Source organism: Xyrauchen texanus, chromosome 2 (assembly GCF_025860055.1).
Source record: "Xyrauchen texanus isolate HMW12.3.18 chromosome 2, RBS_HiC_50CHRs, whole genome shotgun sequence".
In the NCBI taxonomy this organism is placed as follows: Eukaryota; Metazoa; Chordata; class Actinopteri; order Cypriniformes; family Catostomidae; genus Xyrauchen; species Xyrauchen texanus.
The window spans coordinates 16,496,526-16,517,677 of record NC_068277.1 but is presented as its reverse complement, the minus strand read 5'-3'; the positions used below and the strand labels follow the sequence as shown (position 1 = coordinate 16,517,677).

Here is a 21,152-nt window from a genome sequence, read left to right as displayed (position 1 = left end):
TAGGCAAACTAGGAAGTCTGGAAGGGCTCGTATTTTAAGTTGCGTTACAAGCCATTCACACATTGGCATAAAAAGGCGAATATTAAAAAAGCTAATTAACAAAACCAAACCAACATTTAGCCCTCTTAAGACATTAACACTAAATGACACAATGGCTTTAACCCAGAAGGTGAGAGAGTGGGTGAGAGAATAATGTGTTCCCAGAATTCCTCACTGAATGTTATAGATAGTTTAAGATTTCTTGTCTTTTATGCTGACTTCTTTATAAAGTGAACAGCAATGCCAAAAGGAGAAACTCAGCTTCAGTCAGTAAAACCTGACAGCACCAACTCACACATCGCTAAAAACGCTTTGTGTGTTCGTTTGTGTGAGGGTCAGCTGTGATGCACAGGGGTTAAACGGTGGTTAATCGTAGCTCTTTACCTAACCAGTCGTTAAACTTCTTGACCTCGGAGGGCAGGCCCAGCTCAGTGAAGTCCCCTGTGTGCAGGAGAACGTCCCCGTAAGGCATCTGGATGCCATCTGTCCGTGAGTGTGTGTCTGACACACACACAAAGCGCGTGTGGCCAGCCGGCTTAGGAGTGTCGTACGATATGGGGTCCACCCTGAGAGTGAGAGAATGTGTGACAGACAGACAGATGCATGGAGAGAAAGAGAGAAAAAAAAAAGAGTTATTCTATTAGCATGAAAATCTATGTTCTAAAATCAGCAAAAATAACATTTATATGAGCTTGGCATTTATTTGCTTTCAGTTAAACTAGTGAATGAAAAGGAAGGACCAAGCTCAATCCATCTCTTAAGTCAATAAATGGGAACCTACACAGATCCACTAGTGACTACTTTTATATCCTTTCGACAGTAAAGAGCAAATTCTTTAGATGACAAATGTTGATATGTTAATTGTTGATATGATACCCTTACTAAACATGACATGTAATGCTACAACATGCACTTTTAAAAATGTTTTGTCAGCTAACCTCAAAAATGTGCTTCATGTGGTAACATCTAAATAAAAAAATAAAAATAAAAATAAAATATATATATATATATATATATATATATATATATATCGTAAATGAAATTGCTACAGTAAAGAAAGATAGATAGACAGACAGACATATAGATAGATCTAATCCTATATATGATACAGAACAGATATATAAATAAGATACAATTTCTATACACAATGTGGTTAAAAAGACTATAAACTTTAGAATAACTTTGCATGTACAATTAATCAAATACTGGTATGTCCAGCTTTTAACATTCTCAATAACACAATTATGCACTGAAAAAAATTATTGCGAAATTCTTTGCTATTTGCATTCACAGTTTTTGCAGAAATGCGAAAACCAGAGCTGGATCTTTTGTTGGAATAGCTCATAAAATGGGACCAGGCTTTTAGAAATCATTCACATTTGATTTCTATTTAAGAGAATCACTCTCCTCTCTTCTGAACATCCTTTTATTTATTTTCTCAAAGATAGTTTGGGGGGAAGGAGGGTGGGGGTGGAAGAAATTCTCCACTATTACACAAAAGGAAAGCGAAAAAAAAAACAAAAAAAACATCTTGGCTATAATTGAAGTCAGAAACATGCAATAAGCCGCACTTTCTCCATCTGCTATTATTTCATTACTAAAAGGGTTGTCAGTTGACAAAAAAGCCCTCCGCTCTCTAATTAACACTTACATCTCCTGTCTGACTTAAAATAAAAAGCACCTTAGGAAGGGAGGTGGGCCGCCATACAGAACACACACATCCTCACACACATGCACACACACAATTCCATTTAGGAAAACAACTACATTAAGAAGTTAAATAAAAGGGAATCTAGTCAACAAATGAAATAAAAGAAAATAGCATAGGCAAAGAGTGAGGGTTGGAAAAGAAAGCATGTTGAAAGTAAGAAAAGATAAGCCACCCATTTTCCATTGTCATTGGTCTTGCATCTGTCTGAACTGTGGTAGTGCCTGTTCATGTGTGTGTGTGTGTGTGTGTGTGATATTTGAGTCATATCTGAAGTGAACCAGCTGCACAGAAAATCATGACACTTTAAAAAGCAGACAGAAAGAAACAGAGGCTCAGAAAATAATATTTGTTATTGATCACAATGCAGTAAATAAAAGCAAGTGTATATACACACACACACACAAACACACAAACACACACGTATTGATTGAATGTGGTCTGTCGTGGTCAGGCCAGTCATGGAGATAAAAAAAGACCCGACAGATCTAGTTATGAAGGCGGCTGGTGTGCTGAACTCTGTGGCCTACACACACACACACACATGCACCCCTTCAGCTCACACATGCACTTGGACATACAAATGGTCATGTGAATCTATTACAGTTGCAATTAACAAGATTTTGCACCAAATCTGTCTGTTTATTGTCACCTGAATATACAACTCCCCACTTCTAAGATTTATTTAATCAAAAGGAGTTTTTCCTGCACTGAAAACCTTAATTTTTCCCATGGCACCTTGTCGGGCTGAACGCAAGATTAATAACATTAAATTACCATTCAGCCTGAAATTCCGCTTGGACGGCCACCGAAACACTTTTCACAATCCAAATAAATTCCTGATGGATAAAATTAAAGAAGAAAAGTGGGTTGCAAATGCCATTTCATGTTGACTTTAAATAAATGGAGTTTCATAACAAAGTTCAGGAGGAGCATGTTCATTTATTCCGACCAATCACATCGCCAGAGTAAGCGTATATAAACAGATGTTTACATCCATGCTGCAAGGATTCCTCAAGAATTTGGCTCCACCCACTTACCCACAACAGATCCACGTGACAGTTTTGGATGACAGACTACTCTGCACAAAGCATTTGCCCTCATCATATAAGCTCTTCTATCGAAATCATTATGTTATTCGGCAAGCTGCCGCAGCAGCCTCTCTTCATATTTTGTGTCAACGCTGGCTGCCAATTTAACCATTGTTTTGTACTGTCTTTCTTTTATTCTTATCTTTCCTCACCGAAGCAAACCTGGCATCGAGGCTGCCTCCGCACAGGCCACTGCTTCACTGTATACCTGTTGTACAGCCCCTATGGCTGTACACAGGTCCTCTCATCCTATTTTTCCACCCGGCGCGGTGCCTACAGGGGCTGCCTCCGCGAATGGGCACTGCTTATGTGAACTGTTGCGTGACGTAAGTGACGTGACACAAAAATGCATCCAGGACGTGTTTATACTCAAAATAGCAAGACACAGAATGGGGGTTTCCTTTCAAGAGTTATAATATGACATTGTGTCACCCAGTGTTTGGGCCAAGGGTGCGATGATGTAAAAGTAGGCGTTTATGTCTTGCTGAAGTGGCAGTAATGTGCTGATGTATTAATCCGTGTTCGTCACAAAGTAGGGAAAATCAGAGTGAATTCTCGTTCATAAGCAGCGTAAACTTTTCACAAAGAAACATGGGGTCTTCCTGTTAAAGGCTATGTGGTTCTGCACTCAAGGATTCAGCCCATTTGTTTTGCATAGGAAGTTCTTTTCAAATGCAGCATATATCACTTTCACAAGAATCATGTGTTCTACCATTGAATATTGTGCAGGCCCACGACTGTGGATTCAGCCTCTCACAACACTGAGCGGGCTCAGTAAAGTACAGCATAAACAAAAACCCCACCCCCGCCATTTTGAGGCATCATAGCAACTGTCATTCAGCATCTCAATATCCCTACTCAAACACATTGCTTTCCGTGTTTTACAAGGCTCGAACACTAGCGACTCGCTGCCTGGTCTTGGCTTCTTTTGGGAGATATTCAAGCTCGGGTCAAGTCTCCTCTAGGGACAGCAAGCCAAACATATTTACACTGTCCTCATGACAGGATTACATAAACTTGCAAACTAATGAAATGGGGTTTCATAACAAAGTTTGGGAGGAGCATGTTTTAATCCGACCAATCACATCGCCAGAGTATGTGTATATAAACAGATGCTTACATGCATGCATGATGCGGGTGGGAGGTATTCGAACTAGGGTCAAGTCTCAAGCCTTGAGCCCTCCTCCAAAGTCAGCGAGCCAAACAAGTTTACACTATCCTCATTAGGGATGCGCCGATACCACTTTTTCCAATATCGGAAATCTCAGTATCGGCTGTTTTTTGCATAATCAGTTTAGAATATCTTTACATTTTTGTGTGGAACTAATTGGGTGTGCACTTTAATATGTAAAGAAACACAAACCTCTAACTACACATTATTTCAATATAAATGTATAGCTTATTAAGAAAACAATTATCGTTAACTAGTATACTGGATATTATAGCAGCAAAATTAACAGTAATTCCAGTATATGTCATCAGTAGAAAATATATATATATATATATTTTGGCTACATTTTTTTCAACTTGTATCTGGATTTTAAAGGATTCTGATCTCTTTTTTGTTCAATTTAGTTGTAAGATATCAGCTCACTTTTCATTCACAGTTATTTTTTGGAACCCATTCAACTTAAATATTATTGTAGACCTACTTATTCATGCAATTATTTAATCAGCCAATCGTGCAGCAGTGAAAGGCATAAAATAATTCAGATACAGTTCAGGCGCTTCAGTAAATGTTCACATCATAATGAATGAGGAAAAAATTTGATCTCAGTGATTACATCGTGTTATGATTGTTGGTGCCAGATGGGCTTTGAGTATTTCTGTAACTGCTGATCTCCTGGGATTTACATGCACAACAGTCTCTAGTTTATTCAGAATGATGCCAAAAACAAACATCCAGAGAGGCAGTTCTGTGGCCTTATTGATGAGAGAGATCAATGGAGAATGGCCAGAAAGGCTATGGTAACTCAGATAACCGCTCTGTAGATTGTGGTGAGAAAAATATCATCTCAGAATGCTATTCTGAGATGCGGGCTGGTCCCTTTTTGCAGCACGAGGGGGACCTACACAATATTAGGCAGGTGGTTTTAATGTTGTGGCTGATCGTGTATAATGTTAGAAAAGTTTTTGAACAAAACAGTTTTGTAATATATTATAATTTTCCACCCTGTCTCTGGCCCTCTGTCATTAAAGGAATCGTTCACCCAAAAATGAAAATTCTCTCATGATTTACTCACCTTTAAGCCATCCCAGATGTATATGTCTTTCCTTATTCAGCAGAACTGAAATGAAGATTTTTATAAGCACATTTCTGCTCTGTATATCCATGCAATGCAAGTGAATGGGTGCCAGCTGTTTGACAGTCCAAATGTTATATTTAAGCAGCATAAAAGTAATCCACAATCCTCCAGTCAATCAATTATTGTCTTCTGAAGCAAATTGATAGGTTTGTGTAAAAAATAAATCAATAATTAAAACCTTAAAACACTTCCTGCTAGCAGTCGATGCATCACTGAGCTGTCGCCTGACGTAAGTGACGTGACAAAAAAAATGAATCCAGGACGCGTTTATACTCAAAATAGCAACACACAGAGTGGGTGTTTCCTTTCAAGAGTTAAAACGTCTGCCCCGTGTTTTCCGTTTCACCCTTCACTGATCACATTCCATGTCACGTTTTCCTTGTTGTCCGCCCCGAGTCTCACTGTCCTTGTAAAAAAACTACACTTCCCACAATTCCCTGATCTCATCACTGCCATCATTGCATCATTGTTCTCACCTGTATCTCGTTTTGTCATCATCATATCTCCTGTGTATTTAAACCCTGATGTTTCTTCATTCCCCTGTCGATTGTCGATGTTTATGGATGCTTGTTTCCGTGTTCTGTGATGTTTATCCTGCCTGTTAAACCATTGTATTTTTTCCGTGTTTTTGTTGTATTTTCCCCATTGCGGGTGTTTCCTTTGTTTTGGTTTTGTCTATTTAGTTTTCACCCTGTCCAATAAAGTCAACCCTGCAATTAGATCCTCGCCCCTCGTCTGCCTTCCTGCTCATCGTAACAGAACAATCGACCAAAATGGATCTAGCAGGGTTCCTCAAAGAGCTGACGGAGGCGGACTTGTCTGTCCGGGAATTCTTCCACTTCTTTGCCAGTGTGGCCAGTTACACCGGCTGGGATGACCATACCTTGAAGGTGGCACCGGTGGTGGGAACACCGGTGGTGGGAACTGGCGGAGATCGGAGACTGCACCTGGCGGGAGTATGTGGGACTCATCGTGGAGGAGTTCGCTGCCGGGGAGCCACCTCTCCTGATCCCGGCTCCCGCCTCCGGGCTTTCCTCGCCAGCCACGGTGAGTGAGACAACCCCCACGCCTACCGTGGTCAACGAACCAGCACTGCCAACTTCATCCGCCCGGAGGAGGAGGAGAAGAAAGGCCTCTGTTCTCCAGCCTCCGCCAACCACGGCCAACCAGCCAATGCCTGCAGCCCCGAACGTCAGTGAGCCAGCGCCTGTAGCCTCGAACGTTAGTGAGCCAGCGCCTGTAGCCTCGAACGTCAGTGAGCCAGCGCCTGTAGCCTCGAACGTCAGTGAGCCAGCGGCTGTAACCTCGAACGTCAGTGAGCCAGCGCCTGTAGCCTCGAACGTCAGTGAGCCAGCGCCTGTAGCCTCGAACGTCACTGAGCCAGCGCCTGTAGTCTCGATCGTCCCCGAGCCAGTGCCTGTACCCTCGACCGTCCTAGAGCCAGCACCTGTAGCCTCGACCGTCCCAGAGCCAGCACCGTAGCCATGACCGTCCAAGAGCCAGTGCATCTCGAGCCTTCCAGGGCTCCGCCTCCCGAGTCTTCCAGGATTCCGCCTCTCAAGTCTCTCGAGCCTCCCAGGGCTCCTCCTCTCGAGCCTCCCAGGGCTCCTCCTCTCGAGCCTCCCAGGGCTCCGCCTCTCGAGCCTTCCAGGGCTCCGCCTCCCGAGTCTCTCGAGCCTCCCAGGGCTCTGCCTCTCGAGTCTCCTAGGGCTCCGCCTCCCAAGTACCCTGAGCCTCTCGAGCCTCCTACGGCGCCATCTCCCTCGGCTCCACCTCCAGAGCCTTCAAGGTCTTCACCTCTAGAGCCTCCTACGGCGCTTCCTCCCTCGGCCCCGCCTCCAGAGCCTTCCAGGTCTCCGCCTACCGAGCCTCACTCTGCTCTGCCTCCTGAGCCTCCCTTGGCTCCGCCCCCTGAGCCTTCCAGGGCTCCGCCTCTAAAGCCTCCTACGGTGCCGCCGCCTTCCTCGGCTCCGCCTCCTGAGCCTTCCAGGACTCCGCCTCTTAAGCCTCCTACGGTGCCGCCTCCCTCAGCTCCGCCTCCTGAGCCTCCCGAACCTCCCTCAGCTCCGCCTCCGGAGCCTCCAGAACCTCCCTCTGCTCCGCCTACGGAGCCTCCAGAACCTCCCTCAACTCCGCCTCCGGAGCCCCCAGAACCTCTCTCAGCTCCGCCTCCTGAGCCTCCAGAGCCTCCCTCAGCTCCGCCTCCGGAGCCTTCTACGATGTGGTCTCCTGAGCAGTCCACAGCTCCGCCTACCCCGGCTCCGCCCTCGGAGTTCCCCATGGCTGTGGTCCTGAGGCCGCCCCCAGGCCTCCTGAACCTGTCTTTGCTCTGTGGCCAGCTCCCAGACCACCTGATCCAGTCCTCTTGTGGCCTCCTTGGACTGTCTGTCTGCCCCCTGTGCTCCCTTGGTCTGTCTGTTTGCCCATTGTGCTCCCTTGGTCTGTCTGTTTGCCCCTTGTACTCCCTTGGTCTGTCTGTTTGCCCCTTGTGCTCCCTTGGTCTGTCTGTTTAGTTAGTGGACATATGTCAGGAAAATGTACAGTATATCTTTCAGCATTATAACAGCCTCCGTGCTCTTTAGATATTGTCATCAGCCATTAAAGGTAAACAGAGGAATCAATCAGGGTTCTGCACCAACTAAAATAAATATTTAGCATTTCTCTCTCTCCACTCCACCAATTAAATTGGAGTTTGAGTAGGAATTTGTTGAGGGAGCGCAAGTGATAGAGAGAGAGAGAGAGAGAGAGAGAGAGAGAGAGAGAGAGAGAGAGAGAGAGAGCGAGAGAGAGATTGAACCCTCTGTGTAAAGTATAAATATTTCAGAGGGCCATGTTGTGTATATGTGGGGCAGAAGGCTGTGAAAAGAGTGCCCTGCAGTCAAGCCTTTGATGCGGATAGCACTGCCACTGCACTGATCTGCAGCAGGAAATGGACTTTCAGGCTTATCTGCTTCACTCAGGGCCATGTGTGTGCATGTGTGTGTAAAACAAGCAGGGGCAGGAAGCTTCATGAACCAGAGCCAAATAAAAACCATTATAATGATAATCATCAAGAGAAAGCAAATATTTACTGTTTTTTCCACTCGTGCTGCTTAACTTGTACTGCTGTTGGTCAAGAAACTTCAAAACGTATGTGCAAACCCTACCTTCTCTCATACATAGCAACGCAATCCATTTTATTGAGGAGAGAGAGAGAGAGAGAGAGAGAGAGAGAGAGCGTCTATCTTATCTTGTGCTTCTCAGCTTTCAGCACTAATTCAATAAACTTCAGAGTAACAGTGAGCGCAAAAATGAAAGGGGAGGGGGTAAAGCTGGAGAAATAGGATGGAAGATGGGGATAAATGAAGAATCACTTCAGCTGCAAGAACAAACATTTCAATTAGAAGATGACAATTTGCAGTCTTTTCTAAAGGTGCGTTCAAAGGCTATGTTCACTGTAGGAGAAGCAATCAACAGGGACCTGGCGCTACAATATTAAAATATTAAAAACCTGGGGCATGATACAATAATGTTGTGATCATTTAACCTTTTATCAGGAGCTTTTTCAAAACTGGTTACTTGTAAGATTTCTGCTCACTTTCACTGTTAGCAGAAATTCTCTCTTGGTAATATAATAGCTGTTGCCTAATTTTTGCCATAGATCAAACATAACCTGTATTTAATGTATCCTGGGTAGCATTTCCTTTTATGTTGCATAGTTTTGTTCATGGTTTTCCAGTACAAGGAGATGCATCAAGTGTTGATGTCAACAACAAAATCTACAAAATTAAAGAGCATATTTACTTATATGAGCCCATTATTATCCCGTTTGTTACCTAATATTACATATTCATACACATATTACACAGAAGGAAAGGCTCCTCATTACTATGGTTAGTGTGCTGGTAATAATAAATTAATGTATTTATGAAAAATAAATACTAGCTGAAACATATCTTGAAAGTTTAACTATAACTGCACTGTTGATATAAAATGAGGACTAATAGATTCTACCTTTAGATTATTTCAAATGAAACAAACATTTTGTCAAAATATAACAGTTTCTTTTACTCATGTAAAATCCTGAAACAAATTTGTAATTATTAATATTTTTAACTATTTTGGTAAAGGGGCCACATCGGGCTGTAAGTAGTGCATGGGGGGCCAAATTGTATTCCTTTTGAGATACAATGTTTTGCATTGATTTGGTTTTTGTATCTTTTAAGCCCAGAAATATTTGTGTACTCAATTTTCTGAACTGTATCTGTGACTAATGGAACTATTCTGCAATTGCCTAAAGTATTGAATTGCTCTACAAAGATAGATACTTTTCTATCAGGCATTAAAAAACTGAATAAAGGCGGAGATTATAAATTTATTTTGCCATCTCTACTTCCCTGTTAATCTATTATTCAGTTTTAATAATAATAAAAATAAATGTATAGAACTTTTAATGTTTGTCGCAAAGCGGGCGAGTTTACTTTGCACAAATAAAAATACATTTACATATTCATCTCTGGCTTGCTTTTGCTTGCATGTCAATGATAACCCCTCCATGTGTCAATGATGCCGAGATCTACTTTTATATTTAATTTCATTTAATCACTGAGAAGGTTTACCAGCAAAATTAGTAGCACCAAAAATCACAAGCAGCCTCAAGAATGGACAGAGTAGATGTATAACACTTTTCCTTGAGCAGAATATTGCACTACAGATCACTAAGATTGATCAAAGGAGAAAGCGAGACGTGCATGGTTGCCAGATTGCAGAAAATAAGTATATTATTAGGCAGAATATTTCCAATTTGCGCAAGTATAAATCTCAAACTGGGGGTGTTTCGCCTCTTATCTGGCAACCCTGTGCATGTTAAATGATTGTGGAGACGCGTTAGGTCCCAATGCAAGTTAACTGAAATATCCAATGAAAAATAAAAACGCTTTTACAATAAATAAGCCACGGGCTATATGTTGCCCATGTTTGCGAGATTATCATTAAATCTGCGTCGGCAGTCCTAAATAGTCTATCACTTCGGCGGCCGATGAAATATCTTCAATGGGAGAATGCACATGAGATTCTCCATCTGGTTGCATTTTTTTCTCAATACCGTAGATAAGCAAATGTACATGGTATGATAACCGTAAATGTTCAAACCGTGGTATACCGTGAAACGGGTATACCGCTGCAACCCTACTGCTGTGTGCATTTTCCCTTTTTGATTTGTAACACCTAATAAACAATTACAAATAAATAAATAAATTCTAGAGCAAATAGTTTTCCAAAACATTTATGTCTACATACAGGACTAAGTTGTGAAATTTTAAATAATATCGAACTATAGAAAGTCTTATTTTTTTCATTGAATTTTTTTATTGTGTTTCCAGGAGTGTTGGTTATTCATGTTTTTGAGACATTACAGACATTACATCAGAAATTAGCATAAATAATTCTGAATCAAAGTAATGCCCAGCATCATCCAATCACTGCCAACCATGTTAAAACAAAATTATACATTATCAGTTCTAAATCTACAGTATGTACTGATTAACATTGTCCCATATCTGCCAAACATGTTGAGTGGTCCAAACATCATCTGCAGCCTAAAACTGAACTTTTGGTCGGAGTGAATGCACATAGCTGCATAGAGAGCCATAGGATGCTCCCTTGCTTCCAATTTTTTGAATGACTTGAATGACTTGTCTGAGTCCCTGCATTCCCTGCCTTTTCAATTAGTTGAATTTTGGTAATATAAGTTGCTCTTTCACTTGTTCTTGCTGGAGCTTTAATGAGGGAAATACGCTCTCATGAGGCAAGAGATGTGCTGTGTGTAAAACGGTATTTAATGTAGTCTACACAAGTTTTTCATATCTTCTACACCTCTCACACTGCATCGCGCTTAACTGCTGAATCAAGTTTGTTGTTTTACAACATTCTGCCAGCATTCCTTACACTCCCCTCATGATATGATGTGATGGTGAAGTCTTAAAGCAGCCGCGTGTACTTCGCATGGCATGGGTGATCGAGCCAGATTATGAGACCACTGATCGGCTCATACTGTAGGAAGTGAATATCGGGCGGATACCGATTGGTGGCCGATAGATCGAAGCATCCCTATCATTTCAAAACTGGCTCATCCAATCAGATGTTAGAGCAGGAACTATCTGTTTATAACAGCCATTTGTTTACATTTTGCAAAAGTTCAGCTACTCTAGCAATTCCAATGGACTATCTCATCCACTACGACTTGTATGATGCTCCACCCATGACATCTAATGTGGAGTATGAAGCAAAATTTGAGCCCGAATAAGTCCAGAATGATTCATCTGCTGACAACAAGTAGATTAAATGTCTTTCATCAGTGATAGAAGAGGGAAATTGAAGCCTGTAGATTCTTAGAAATCTTGGCTGCTTGAGTAAACTGGAGCTATCTTCACATCTCTCTCTCTCTCTCTCTCTCTCTCTCTCTCTCTTTGTACCGACCCCAGTGCCATTCGTTTGGAGGAGAAGTGTACAGACGACTGTGCTAACATAAATAAAAAAAAACTTAAAACATACAATGCCCAATGTCAATTGTCACTTGACCTCCGTGACCTTCTGCGGTGTTCGCCTCAGCGGACAGAAGCTGTGTGAGTTTAATCAAGGGTTCTCTCATTTCAAAAGCCTTGAGAACTTCTGTGTGACCAACACACACACATATGTAAGCTAAAAAAAGTTTCCTCCAAAAGAAAGAGTTCAGGGCTTTTGGACAGAGGAAAAGAGAGAACGAGGGAGAAAAGGAGGAGAGAGAGGCGCTTAGAGATCTCCTGATCTAATCTTGCGGGACATTTGCATTACAGGGGTGCACCAGAGTGTTTACTGCAATTACTGTCCATGCAAAGCCCCACTAGTTCCAGTATTTTCAATCCTGAGCATTTCCATTACACGCTCAACACATGTGTGTATGTACTTCACTTAATTCCTATTGTTTGTTCCTAACATAAATCTCAAAAGAGAGGTGCGATAAAACCTGTTCGTATACAGTATGTCAATGGATCTGAACGGCTAGTTACGATAACCTATTTTAGAAGAGAAAAGAAAAGGAGAATTCTTTGCATGCCTTTCATGAATGAAAAAAACAAAAAACAAAACAAAGATACTCAACAAGAAACAATACTTTTTTTTTTTTTTTTTTTTTTTGAAACAAGCTAAATAAACAACAAAATTCAAACAACATTAAATTCTAAGTCTTTCTGCGCTGTGGTTTATTTATGTGCATGTGTGTGTTAGGAAAGCATACTGCATTTGTTTAACACACATAAACAAGTTAAGGGCCCCTCTTCTTCCATGTGGCTGGAATAAAATGAACATCGAGTTGAAAATCTTAAATGGTTTGCACTTTTATGAGTATTTTAATTATTCAGAGGTTGAGCAATTAAGGAGGCTATAGGAAGCCAATAAGAGGCACACAATGAAAACTGGGGGGAAAAATGAGAGGAAAAAAATAGGTAATTTAGTCCTTCTGTTATAATACAGCGAAATCAGTAGTTTAGCAAATAGTACAAAATGAACTGACCATTAATATTTTTGCATTGTGACATTATTTTCAGGATTCTAAAGGATATTTTACCTCCCAATTCTCATAAGGTAATGCATCAGTACATTTACTTTTACTATTCCATTGTTTTTAATGAAGATTCTCATTACCTTTTTTGTACTGTATAACAATAAAAATATGTTGTACAATAATTTTTTTTATTATTCAAATCAGTAAAAAAATGTAAAGTAGTACCAATTTTTTCACATTGCGGTAAAGTGAGTTGGAGGGTTAAATGTGCGAAACCATTATGAAGATAATGTCACAATGTAAAAAATATTAATGACCCTTAAAATAGCCTTCATTTTCTAAATACAAAAATATAATTCCTTATTTGTTTCTTCTATTTTTGGAGTAAAACAGGACCAGGACATTTTCCTTATGAGTTTTGTGAGAATTACACAATGACTAAATGTAAATGTACTTGAATTGGTGTACATATTATTTGCTGTCATTGAACTGAATTCTGTATATACAATTATATACATAATTATAGCATTATAGCAGCCACCCTGCTCTCTAGATATCAGTATCTATCAGCATTGGTCATTGAAAAACCCATATCAATTGACTACTAATCATGCAAGAGAAAAACAAAATTAATCTTTTAAAGACATTTTAACTAGTGTCTCTTTGCATGTTCTCTTTGTGATGTCATAATCAATCTATTTTGTATTGAATCTTGAAGTGACAGTTTTTGGTTTTGTTTTTTTGACTGAAATCTGTTCAGACCCGAACATGTGCACATGGGCATCAGAGCCAAAGATCAATTACACTGTTATTAAGGAGGGCTGCTGAAATAAAGGCACAGGAGCTGTCGGGTCACACTCAGTTATTTCTGCTAGATCAGGTTAAACAGAAAAAAGGCAACAACCAATTTCAGGTGGAAGGTTGAGGTGGGGGTGGGAGCGTGGGGGGGGCGTAATGAGGGAGCAGGTGAACAACCGATTTTAATCACAAAGCGAAGAAGGGGGATAGAGAGAGAAAGAGAGGGGACAAATGAGATTTGGGTTAGCTAAGCTTACTAGGTTTCAGGTTTTGAGTAAATGAAATGCTGAATCGGAGCAGCCTTAAATTTAGCCATTTAAGTGCATGCATTTTTTTCAGTCAGTAGTGCACGAGAATAAACACATAACATTCATAACAATCTTTGCAAAGTAAAAGCACCTATATGGTTAAATAGATGCAAGAAAAAAAGACCAAACATGATTCAGGATGTAAATAAATACAAAAAAGAAGGCCAATCACAATTTCGTACACACATTTTATAATGAAGTCATACATTTTAATTCGATTTTGAATGGCCAGCACTGGCTAGCACAATGTAGCTCAATGGAAGATTTTTAAACTTTAATCTTACATTTATTAAAAAGTGTAAAGTTTATGAAATGCAAAAGTAGATAGCACATCTATGACTGAAAACTCAATTGTTACCATAAGAAGTTATTTCTACTTGATCTAAAATGTATTTTGTTATGGTAACCTAATGTATTCGAGTTGATTCAGTGATGTTTTTTTTAATAGAATTGAAATTTTAGAATTTATTTTAGAAGTGTGCACTGCTATATTTATTTTTTATTTTCAGGTAACATAACAAATTTGCCTCATGTGGTAACATCAATTAATTGGTGTTATAAAATTAACAATTGTTAATTAATACGACTAAGTTTACCTGACAATTTAGGTAACAATAATGAAAGTAATCTAAATGTGATAGATGGGGTAAATATAGGAACAAATGGGGTAAATATAGGAACAATTGCAGGTGACCAATTTTTTTCAGTGTAGACAAGAGTATAAGAAGTTTTAATACAGTGCTGCCTTGCAAGCACTATTAAAAATAAAAAAAAGGATTAGAATTCAACACATAAATAATATAAGCTTTAGGAATGGTTGTACAGTGTGCCTGCTGGCTAGCATTTCCTTTCCACATTTCAGTCACCCAATACCCACAAACTCCACAAAAGTTGATATGACACAAAATAGCATCAGAACATATCAATTATGTTGCTATGCATTTGCCCCATGAGTACAAGATTTAAAAAAAAGTTGAATAAGTACATAGAAGAAGGGGGAGGGAATCAAATCTGAAACGGAATGCTGCAAAGAGGAAACAAGGTCACGTTGTAACCTCTTAACAAGGACAATTGCTGTTGATGTCTTTATGCCATGTGCATACAGTAACTGGTTTAGGAAAAACACAGCACCGTTCATCGTGAGCACACACCTCCTTCTGTGTGCCATAACAAAAATCCTTGCTAAAGCACCTAATTGATGCAATTTACTGTTTTAATAACTGGTCTTATAGTACACAATTCATCAGTGAACTTTATTCCAAAGGAAAAAATATTCATTTTCGTAATTTTTTCTGAAAAACTGGAAGTAATTCTCCCCTTTAAACTCTGGTATGGAATGGCCACTTGTCAAGATCCAATCGATTCCAGATATGGCTGTGTGATATTTTGAATATTAACTATATAATTGCAATGACTTTATTAGCATAAAATTAAGGGGGCATGTAAAGGGGTGTGCCGGCAGCTCACTAAAGGGGGCACAATCGGATGGAAAATTAACTTTGTAAAAAAATTTTTTAAAAAATGATATTGTATTTGAAATGGTACATAGCAGTTTCTTCTGATTTCTGTGTAGTCATCAAAAATGTTTTAATTCATTTGCACATGGAGAAATTGTTAATAATATTGGAAGAAAGAAATAGCAGTACACACAGTAGTCCAGCAACCATAGATGCCATGTCCATGATAGCAATCACATTTTCTAAAATAATACAGAATAAAAAACATTTGTACATACAGTGCATAGTGAATAAGACATTTAATTCACACGTGAAGTGCTTTTACTTTGAAGTCAAGTTTAAGCAGCAGATTGCCACGGAGTGACTGTCATGATTTGTAAATCAGAGAAACTTTTGATCATGATCCTGAAGTTTTTGATTCTGGCTGTTGGAATACACTCTTCAGAGGAAGATATTAGATGAGCCCTCAATAGGAAGAAAATGCTGGATTTTCGTGAGGTTTCGTGATTTTTAAATGAGATTCTGCATATATGCAGACAGTATATAACTGAAATTTTATTGATATTTGCCTTTTATCATTAGAAAAGTTACAGGGAACTGTTGAGAAGAGACTGAATACGTGCTTCAGAGGAAGATTTATGAGCGTTCCACAGGCTGCTGGATCTGCTGAAGTTGTGTGAGGTTGGTTTATTACATCTGTTTAAACGAGATATGTGTATATTTGCAGGCAGTATATGATATTAGTTTTATTGATATTTGCCTTTTTATCGTTAGACAAGACAGTTAAAAGTTACAGGGAACTGTTGAGGAGAGAGAGGGAGAATGAAACAGGTGAGCACTTTAACATTATATGCTCAAACGCGTCTGCAATGGCTCTTATATGTGGGCCATTTAAATAACAATGTGACGCACACCGGTCTATTATTGTAGTAACACAATGGCAAGTAACAACAAAACAAACCTTGACTGGTCGTTTACATGTCTCAGTCGCTTCACATGCAAGCAGGCGATTCCAAGCGCCCTCAAGAAACAAATCTATCAGCCTCTGAGCTCACTATTAGTAACTATTAGGGATGTGCTACGGTGATTGACTAATCAACTAGTCATCCAACAACTGACTAGTGGATTAGTGGGGATGACTATAGAAGTAACATTAATATTTTTAGTGGTGGTTTAATGGGAGATGCAATTCTCAAATTAATAAAGATACGCAAATTCTTGGAATGCATTTTTGCGTGATTACAGCTTGCTGTGCTTAAAAATAAATAATAATAAGCACAGCAAAACCATCAAGTACGTTTGTCTCTTTTATCTTTTAAGTTATTCAATTTACGCACCGCTGCTGTTACAGCCATCAAAGCGCTGCATCAACACATTACAAGACGATCACTGTCGGATGTTAAATTCTCTGTCTTGAGTAATGTTCCTGTATTTGTGAGGTGCTTTAGAGATTTAAAGACTTTAACTGATTATGTCTGACACTAGCTTAAATAAATAACTGCAGTTAGAAAGATTAAACTGCTTGATGTCGTAAACTACTGTAGATGTGTACATGCATCCTTATCTTGCAGTTCTGCATTTTTGAATGTGCAGCGAGGAACGCCCTGAGACTCCCAAGCTCTCTGTTTCCATTGAAGCATGTCATTCTGCGTTCAGGATGCGCATATGCGGTTTTGCATTCCATATCCAAAGTGAAAAGTCTGCTGACTAATTAATATTAAATGAGGGTATAATGTGCACTGCAAAGAATACTAGTTCTTTCAATCAATCAAAATCCCACTTTTTCCACTCGAGTCTTTACACTGTGGAGTTTGGAAAATGTTAATAAAGCATTTTTGTTACATAATTTATTGTTTTGTTCTATTGTGTGGTTCTTCGCAATGAACAAATAAATGCATTATGACAGGAAATAAATATATAGAGTCAAATTTTAATACTTTTAAAATCTAAGATTAATCGTGATTATCTATGAAAAATGATGGGATTAATCGCGATTACAATTTTTTATCTACTGACAGCCCTACATTTGAGCCATTAAAGAGCAGATACATTATTATCAAGATACAAATTAAATACAGTAAATAGGCTGAAGAATATTGAGTTATAATTTTTGTAGCCATATTGCCCAGCACTAATTCCAGATAGATTAAATCACGCCCCATGAGTAAGAGTAAAATGCTCTTAACAGGCCTTTTGTAAACATTTCAAATTTCCTTAAGTGAAGGTGCATCTTTGTGTTTATGACCAGCGATGCAAGCCTCTGGTAAACACGATCATTATCTCCCAAATCTAAACAAGCCTTTGCTTTCCCAGACCACACTGCTCTATAAGCAACAAGGTGATTAAATAGAAAGCAGTGAAGGAGAGGGTTACTGCAAGAAAGGAAACACAGGAACCATGGGCCATCTAAAGACCACTGGATGTAAATAATGATGCAGCCAGCCTTTTAAATCGTATTCATGTGGCAGCTGAAGAACACTTGCATCTATCAGTGTGTTGAAACAGCTCGGTCTCCACAGCTAAAGTTTATATTTAAAATTAACCAATCCAGTGAAATTATGGTCCATCACACAGAAAATGACAAGTTATGTGGTGTAAAAGCTTTGTAATATCACCATCATACCAGAGTAGAAATTGTAAAATCATATTCAGCAGTCCGAAAGACCAAAACCGAGCCCTACACAGCTACCGTGATGATGAATAATGCTTGAACAGTGCGTCTGAACTGAAGACTTTTCCCTTCAAACCACAAACCACTACAAGGGAATGAACAACCTGATTTAAATTGCACAAAATGCAGTGCATGACAAAGTATTTTGATAAAGCATTTGGTGTACGCTTTCCTTAAATATATAAAACTGTGATTCAGAGTCACAGCTGAGGCCAATATAAAAACCAAGAGCCTTAAAATCACAATACTAACTATCTATTTCTGGCTGACCTGTGTAGACCATATTGAGTTTCTTAATTCAGGACCAAATTCCATGTTAGACATATAAGGAAAGTGTGATTCTACTCTGAATGCATCTTTGGAAAAGTGTATGAATTGACGGATTAGCTCAAGTTATTTAAAAGTGTGCACAAAGATAATACATTTAACGTACAATAACTCTCAACCACAAAGTAAGAGCATAAAAATTATATTGAAACAAGCCAAGTAACTTGTTCTGGACAAAGTTTTATGTCCATTTTCCCCTGGGTACTCACATATGCACATGTGGCGGTTGAAAGCGGCTCTGGTTAATGTTGTAGTGGGTGAAGGCCTGTGTGGGGTTGGAGCTGTACTCGTCCACCGAGATGGTCACTTTGCCTTGTGACGGCATTCCGTGAGCCATTATTTCTCCGCGTCACACATGAGACAGTTTACCAGTATCCTGGAGTGACCCACGCAGTCAGCATCCTTCAGAACCACCACTTAAACGTGGAAAAGAATCCTTGATAGCACCAAAGAGGAGAAAAACTACTACCTGTAAAGAAAGAGTGACAGTTAGAAGACATCACAATGTGTAATCGCTTGCGTGAAATGATCGTATGAGTAATACAAAGAAAAAAATAGATGGGAAATTACCAAAACTCCTTTAGTAAACTCACAGGGAATAAATAAACTGCAACAGTGGAGAGTAAGAGCTATCACTTTAATTTGGATTGTGGAATATGTGTAAATTTAAAATATGTTTGATTTCTGGAAACCCTATTACTGTAATAAAGTGTTGTATATGCTTTATATCCGGCTTACTTAAATGAAGCAAATTGTTAGGTTACCAGACATAATTTTTTAATTTTTTTACAGATTTTCTCAAGTTTGCTTTCTATATCTATGTAAATATTGTTGTTCTACATCTGTGTAAATGTGTTAATCAATGTGTTTTACCAACTTTTTCAGGCAAAACTGTATTTTGCTAAATTGTAAAAACAATATTTTTTTATTCCCCCCCCCAAAGAAAAACACACACACACACTGGAAAACCCAAAGCCGCTGTGATGATGTCACACTTATTATTACAAACAAACACATTAAAATGTAATCATTTTATAAAATCGATCAGAATTGCTATTGAACCAAATATGCACACCAATTCCATACCAAAAAAAATATTTAATATAATTTAAAAATAAATATATATATATGAAATATATATATATATATTTATAATTACAATTTTAATTTATTTCTGAAACAATGTATTAATCTATGTAGCACTATGGTCAAAAACAAATAAATAAAACTGACCACTAACCACTTGACCACAACTATTGAAAAAACAATTATACTTATAAATATTTAAATATATTTGATTTAAGCAACTCTTTTAAGTAAATGGGGGTGTACTGTACAAAATATTATTTTTTACTTAGTTTGAACTCCATAGCAGTACGTTAGAGAAACTGACACAAGGTGAGCAACGGGGCAACATCTCCAGCCCTCCCGCCGTCTAAGTGTCAGTTAACCGCGACCTGTCACTGTTTCACCAATACTGAACTACCACTGAACAATACTCTTAACCCTCTCAAAAGACAGTGAATTCACTCAATAACACAAAATGATGTTCTAAAATGTCTAAATAAGGACTTATTTTCGGCGCGTTTATTACATTGTAACTTTTGTTTGTTACAATGTTACATTGTTTCCATTCGGTTGTGTAGGCTATAGAACGCTCACAAACAAAGCAGCTACAAAAAATCTACTTTATGCAACAGTATCATTTTATTTTCATCAAAATAGCTCCTTCTAACGAACAAAATCCTAAAATATCTATTAAATCCCACATAGTATATAATAGATATAGTTTTACGGGCAATATACAAGTTTGTTTAATGTGAAAAAATAAACGGTAAACTGAATAAAAGTGCACATAACTGCATAATACATGTTCATACTTGTTACTTGACTTACTCTGCAAAAACATCCTCACCTTAGCTAGCTAGCCACCACTAGCATAGCTGCCTAGAAACCTGCCACTGCATTTATAATATAAAGCCCGTATACCCCCGTTTTATTTACGCTGAACTCTTTCAAGCTAAATAAAACGCGTGGAACGATACAAAAAATGCTAGGACTGACATTTCAAATACGGGCTACACTTTAGACCAGTGTCAGTGAGAGCAAAAGACATCAAGTTGAACCTATGTCACCCCATACTACAACATCACCGACATTTCGAGTAAAAAAAAAAAAAAAACGCACCAAACGCGCGTATTTGTGTCTAACTCGCCCGCCGTGAAGGGTGCTCACTCCCCGGGCGAGTGGCCGCGCTGACACCGCTGCTCTCCCTCCGTCAATGACAAGCCACCTCTAACCCTTTTGTGTCTATTTTTTATCTCCCCGTCTAAACGCGAATTTCCGAGCTGAACAACACATATTACGTGAATCCCCCTCTCTCTGCTTCTTTCTCTATCGCCCACCTCTAAAGATGTTGCTCCATACACGCCGGGGAATGCAGATGTCGGTAGACGAAAGGGTGGCACTCGGAGCCGGGCAGGGGCAGGACCCTCGACCCTGGGAGACCCTCCGGCGAGCTGGAGGAGCGCAGCGGCGAGACGCGGGAAAAGCAGCGCGGGCAGGCGGCGAGTCTCGCTCTGACTGGCGGAGAGGGGGGTGAGTCTAGTCCGCAGTGAAGGAAGAAAGGACTGCCACTGGGGTCAGAGAGCACCGACAAGAGCATAGCCTTCGTACAAGCATGGCGGAGCGAGTGTTTGTGAGTGTGAATGTGTGTGTTGTTACTCCTCCCCTCTTTAAAAAGAGTCTGCCATGATACTCGTTCACACGTGGAGAGAAGAGGGCTTATGCAGTGTATATTCTCGCCTTTTTCTACAATACCCTTTACTTAATAAACACATAATGTTTTATCTAAATTAAAGAAGCACCGTTAACACTTAAAATAACTTAAAGGTAGAACTAAAATGAACTGGTTGTTTGGGCTACAAT

The 21,152-nt window shown here is 39.4% G+C and overlaps 1 protein-coding gene across 1 annotated transcript in view; it reads right to left on the bottom strand.

Moving 5' to 3' along the window:
• The window catches only part of LOC127659708 (metallophosphoesterase MPPED2), an 85,830-nt gene extending 64,915 nt beyond the window's left edge, over positions 1 to 20,915 (bottom strand). The window contains exons 1-3 of the mRNA XM_052149654.1: positions 20,630 to 20,915; positions 18,434 to 18,693; positions 424 to 605 (exon numbers count right to left, since the gene is read on the bottom strand). Of these exons, the coding sequence (XP_052005614.1) occupies positions 424 to 605; positions 18,434 to 18,561 (310 nt within the window). The 5' untranslated portion in view covers positions 18,562 to 18,693; positions 20,630 to 20,915. The remainder of the gene's footprint in view (positions 1 to 423; positions 606 to 18,433; positions 18,694 to 20,629) is intronic.
• Between the last annotated feature and the right edge of the window lie 237 nt (positions 20,916 to 21,152).